This window comes from Crocuta crocuta, unplaced genomic scaffold (genome assembly GCF_008692635.1).
Source record: "Crocuta crocuta isolate KB4526 unplaced genomic scaffold, BGI_CrCroc_1.0 scaffold73, whole genome shotgun sequence".
In the NCBI taxonomy this organism is placed as follows: domain Eukaryota; kingdom Metazoa; phylum Chordata; class Mammalia; order Carnivora; family Hyaenidae; genus Crocuta; species Crocuta crocuta.
Window position 1 is genome coordinate 794,897 of NW_027529443.1, and position 5,681 is coordinate 800,577.

At 47.7% G+C, this 5,681-nt stretch overlaps 1 protein-coding gene across 2 annotated transcripts in view; it reads right to left on the reverse strand.

Annotated features, from left to right (window-relative positions):
- Positions 1 to 4,811, reverse strand: part of ITGAL (integrin subunit alpha L) — a 47,517-nt gene extending 42,706 nt beyond the window's left edge. For both annotated transcript variants that reach the window (XM_077760360.1, XM_077760358.1), the window contains exons 1-3: positions 4,766 to 4,811; positions 1,356 to 1,582; positions 244 to 346 (exon numbers count right to left, since the gene is read on the reverse strand). In XM_077760360.1, coding sequence (XP_077616486.1) covers positions 244 to 346; positions 1,356 to 1,410 — 158 coding nt within the window. In that variant the 5' untranslated portion in view covers positions 1,411 to 1,582; positions 4,766 to 4,811. The remainder of the gene's footprint in view (positions 1 to 243; positions 347 to 1,355; positions 1,583 to 4,765) is intronic.
- Between the last annotated feature and the right edge of the window lie 870 nt (positions 4,812 to 5,681).

Here is a 5,681-nt window from a genome sequence, read left to right on the forward strand (position 1 = left end):
CGCTGGGCTGGGGTATATATGTGCTGGGGATGAGCCGGGGGTGGGGGTGGGGATTGGGGAGTGGGGAAGAGAAACAAAATCCCAGCCTCATGGGGCTCACTGCCCAGTCAGAGCGCGAGTGGGGAATCTAGGAAGTGTTGCAAAGACATTTAGGGGCTGTGATAATTTCCATCAGGCACTTATGTGGAGCTTGCAAGANGTCTGGACTCTGCAGGGCAGGGAGGGCCTGGGGAGGCAGCTCACCAGTCTCCAACTTGCAGAACGCGGTACCCAAAATGCCTCCCGGCGTGTGGGAACGAGAAGTTTTGCACGTGCCGCACTTCCAGGTTGTAGCAGAAGGCCGGGGCTGAGGGAGGCCAGGGGGTGCGGTCAGCCGCTTCCGCCGGTCAGCGACCCCGCACGCGCCCCCGGAGCCGCGGGCACCGATTGGCCGGCGCCCACGTGCCCTAAGTGGGTGGGCCACCCACAAAGTCCTCCGCAGCCTCCGCGGCCAGCTGCCTGCACCCCGGGAGGAGCCGGACCTTGCCCCTTGGGCTTCCCCTTTGACGGCCTTGACTCTGGGGAAATTTGAAAGGAGCGGCTCCCTACTACCCGGAGCCCATTTGACCTCTCAGCAAAGAAGGAAGGATAAGGCGGAGGTCCGTGAGATAGTGGCAGATGGAAGGTGCCCCCAAAGCGATGCGGTTGCCCCATAGCAGGGTGCATCTCCCTACGCACCCACTTCTCCCTTGGGCCTGTGGCCCAGGATAATTAAGAGCTTGGGGATCCCCTGATTTCTGTGAAGCTGCCTCTCATCGAATGCTCCCTTCCTGCCCACCCCACCGTGCCCCAGGCTCTTCCTTAGCCGTTAGCTCTCAGATTCCCCCATGCCTCCCCCCACCTCAAGCAGCCAAGGCATCTTCTGCGAGCCCCTAAGTGTCCTTTCTGTCCCTGCTTTCCTTCCAGGCATCAGGCTTATTTCCACAGCACCCTAGGGTGGCAGGTGAATGGACTGACCTCCAGAAAGGGCGAGGGGCTGAGATGGCGCACGGTGGTGCCATGGGCAGGACCAGACCGCAGCCCAGCGCCCGGTACCCATTAGCCGTCTGCCTCTTCGTGAGGCCTCACTCCACATCTCTGTTGCCACCCGTGTCTCCCTTCTCTGTCTTTCCCTCTACACCTCGCCTCTCCTTTGGACTCTTTCTTTCCTTTCCCCCTTCTCCCTCCAAGATTCCTAACCCTCATGTCGCCTGTGACCATTCATTCCCAAGCTTAAAGTAGCTCCTCAGTTACTCCAGTTCCACAAAGCTCCACCCTTTCCCTGGCCACAGACGCATGTCCCCTCTTCCCCTGCCCCCCGTTTTCCCCTTGCCTACCAAAGAAAAAGGGCCCAGAAAGCAGCAGCCTCATTATGATGATGCAGGAGTTCATCCTTCAAGCGGCTGGAGGGACCCGACCAAGGAAGGCTCCAGGTTCAGAGAGCCCTTGGGATTTGCTGACGGCCCAGACAGGGTGAAAGAGGAAAATGATAATGCCCCGGGGCCTCTTGCAGTGGGACTTTCTCACAGAGGCGCCAGGCTGGTGACACTGGGTGGGGGCGAGCCTGTAAGGGTTGTGAAACCGCATGGTTGAGAGGAAGTATAAGCAGGTTAGAGACATTTCCTGTGCCTGCTTGCATTTTCACATCATCCAGGAGCAGACAACACAGTAGGTAGATGACTGCGTCTTCTGCTCTAGAGCTGCTGATTTGTTGTCTTTCACCAACACGCAAACTGAAGACTCTGTAAAGCTCAGTAGGAGACTGGTCAAATTAACTGTGGTACAAACATAATGGAATGCCACCGGGGGGGAAAAAAGAGAGAGAAAGGAAAGAAATAAGGTAAGAGAAAGAAAAGAATGAGATCGCGCTCTCTTGACATTGAAAGATGCCCATAATACACTGTTGAAGAAAAAGAGCAAGTTACAGACAGTGTATTTAGTGACTTATTTTCATTCAAAAAAAAAAAAAATATCCCCAGAAGGGAGAACATATTTGGAAATCACATATCTGATACAGGACTTGTATCCAGAATATGCAAAGACCTCCTGTGACACAACAGTAAAAAGTCAAATAACCCAGCTTTTCAAATGGGCAAAGAATTTAAATAAACATTTCTCTGAAGATGACATATAAATAGCCACTGACATAGAAAAGATGCTCAATGTCATTAGTCGTTAGGGAAATGCAAATCAAACTAAGGGGCGCCTAGGTGTCTATTCTCGTTGGCTAAGCGTCCAACTTCAACTCAGGTCGTCAGGTTGACAGCTGACACCTCAGAGCCTAGAACCTGCTTTGGATTCTGTGTCTCCCTCTCTCTCTGCCCCTCCCCTGCTCACCTTTTGTCTCTCTCAAAAATAAACAAACATTTAAAAAATAAATAAATAAGTGGTGAGGTTTACGGTATATGAATTCCATCTTTAAAAAATGAAAACCGGGGGCGCCTGGGTGGCTTAGTCGGTTAAGCGTCCGACTTTCGCTTAGGTCATGATCTCGCGGTTCGTGGGTTCGAGCCCCGCGTCGGGCTCTGTGCTGACTGCCAGCTCAGAGCCTGGAGCCTGTTTCAGTCTGTGACTCCCTCTCTCTCTGACCCTCCCCTGCTCACGCTGTCTCGCTCGCTCTCTCCTAGAAATAAATAAAATCAGAAATTGGGTCAAGATGTTAGAATCACAATTATTTGACATTGACTGGAATAAATAAAAAATAATAAAATGATTTAAAAATAAATAAATAACTAAAAATAAAAAATGAAAACCGGAAGTTGAAATTGTTCACGTGCATGCACGTATAAAAAATCTGAAAAGACACACAGCCAAACTCCCAAACACTGAAGAATAAGGTTTACATATTTCTATATTGTTGGATCTTTTTTTTTACAATGAGGATGTATAAATTATGTAATTTAAAAAAATAAAAATTGTTAAAAACACAACAGAATTGAGGAACTTGTCTTTGCTTATGGGAAAATGGGAAGGACCTTTAGATTCTCCCTCTGTTGTGAGGAAATCCTGCTCAATTTGCAAAGCCACTTCCAGTAGCTGCCCCTGGGGAAGGCTTTTGCAGACAGATTATCTATAATCTATAATCTGCTGCTAGGCAGCTACAATGTGACAAGTGGCCTCCTGGTACTTAAATAACATCAGATAGTCTTTTTCAAATTCAGTTAAAATCAGATCATTCAGACTGATTCCTTTGATCCTCTCTACAGCTGATAAAATTTACATCTGACCAAATTCTTTTCCATTGTTCTGAGATTACAAAAAAGAAGATACATTTAAAAATTCAAACATTATAGGAATGCCTGCGTGGCTCAATCAGTTAAGCGACCCACTTCAGTTTAGAGAGTTCTGTGTCTCCTCTCTCTGTCCCTCCCCCACTCATATTCTCAATCTCTCTCTCTCTCACAAATAAATAAACATTTTTTAAAAGTGTAAAATTTTAAAAAATTCAGGGTGCCTGGGTGGCTCAGTCAGTTAAGTGTCCCACTTCGGATCAGGTTGTGATCTCATGGTTCATGAGTTTGAGCCCCCTGTAGTGCTCTGTGCTGACCGCTCAGAGTCTGGAGCCTGCTTGGGATTCTGTGTCTCCCTCTCTCTCTCTCTGCCCCTCCCCAACTCACTCTCTGTCTCTCTCAAAAATAAATAAAATATTTTTTAAAAAATTGAAACATTACAGAAGCATGTAAAGTAAAAAGATAAAGACTCTCTTTTAACATCCACCCCAACTCCTAAATCTCAAAAATAACCATTGGTAACAATTTAGAGCCATACATTCTTTGTGACAAAAAATGATTAGTTCTAGTAATTAACCATACAGGTTGGACGTGTTTGGAAAAACTAATTATCCTACCACAGAACTTCTAACCCAGAATTAATAGCCAATTTGGCCCTCTCCAGAGTAAAGAGGCCACCTTTTAGGCCTCTGCAAAATTTAGATTCTTGAATCAGGGCTTATGTTTACAGCAACTTCAAGTGTATCAGTAATAACCCCTGGGATAGAAGGAATTCAGGAAATGATCTCAAAGTCTCTACTGCTTGGATTATAGTCTATGTGTATGATTTAGCAGGTAAGTATACCGTTTACTTTCTGTTTGTTAATTCATTTATTTATTGAGAGAGGGTGAGAGTGAGTGGGGGCGAGGGGCGGGGAGAGAGAGAGAGAGAGAGAATCTTAGCACAGAGCCTGACGCAGCGTTCCATTCCACAACCCTGGGCTCATGATCTGAGCCAAAATCAAGAATCGGATACTCAACCAACTGAGCCACCCAGGTGTCCCTGGTTTTCAGTTTAAAAGAACAAAAGAACATTTTCCCCCCTTCTGTTTGAATACTGTAAGCCTGAGGAAGCCTCAAAAGTACAAGTAAGCCCCAAGTCTTCTAGGGAGTCAGGAGTTCTATGTTGGAGAGAGCAGGTGACCCCCTGAAGAGCTGGGGGGAGAGCAGAGATCTGAGGCTGGGACCTCGTGGGCAAGTCCTGAGGCAGGATGTTCCTTGATCACACTTGTGGGCGTGCACACACGCACACGCGCGCGCACACACACACACACACACACACACTGCTTCCTTAGTCGCAGGCCTCCATCATATCTCAAATTGTTCTCTGAGGGCCCATTGGGGTCTCTCAATTCCATTCCATTTGTTCAAACTCTCATCAGTTCTCACGGAAACAATTTACTGCCACTACGGCTCTTCCTTCCTTCACTCTCCTGCTTCTAGAGAAGGTTCCACCTCCTGGGGAATTCCAGACTAACCTTGAGAAACCTGACGATGTCTTTCTCAGGCTTTAAAACCTCTGATGATTCTCCTTTTGCATACACACGATCATCTCCAAGCTTGTTGGCATGGTCTTCAAGGGCCTTGTCGCCTCTCTATACTCTGCACTCTTACTTAGCAAATGACTCATCAGTGTGCAAACAGATGAAGCATCTAGAGAGGGACTTGATGAAACTCAAAGCATTGGCCATGCTGTCACCCACTTCTGAGGAAAGCAGTAGAATGTGCTTTCTGCTTGATGTTATCTTGGCTGCATCAAATTAGCAGTATGACACTGACAGTGCCCAGGGCGCCTGGTCGGCTTAGTCAGTGGGCATGTGACTCTTGACCTCGGGGTTGCGAGCTCGACCCCCATGTTGGGTGTGGAGATTACTTAAAAATTAAATCTTTTTTTTTTTTAATTTTTAAATGTTTTATTTATTTCTGAGAGAGAGACAGCGTGAGCAGGGGAGGGTCAGAGAGAGAGAGGGAGATACAGAATCTGAAACAGGCTCCAGGCTCTGAGCTAGCTGTCAGCCCAGAGCCCGACGCGGGGCTCAAACCCACGAACCGTGAGATCATGACCTGAGCTGAAGTCGGACACTTAACCGACTGAGCCAACCAGGTGCCCCAAAAATTAAATCTTAAAAAAGAACAAAAAAGAAGGTGCCTGGGTGGCTCAGCCGGTCAAGCATCTGACTTCAGCTCAGGTCACGATCTCTGGGTTTGTGAGCTCGAGCCCCGCATCAAGTGCACATGAGGTGAGCCCTGCTTTGGGTGAGCCCCACTTCTCTCTCTCTCTCTCTGCCCCTTGCTCACTTGCACCCTTTCTCTCTCTAAAGAAGAAAGAGGAGGAGGAGGAGGAGGAAGAAGAAGAGAAGGAGGGAAAGAAAGAAAGAAAGAAAGAAAGAAAGA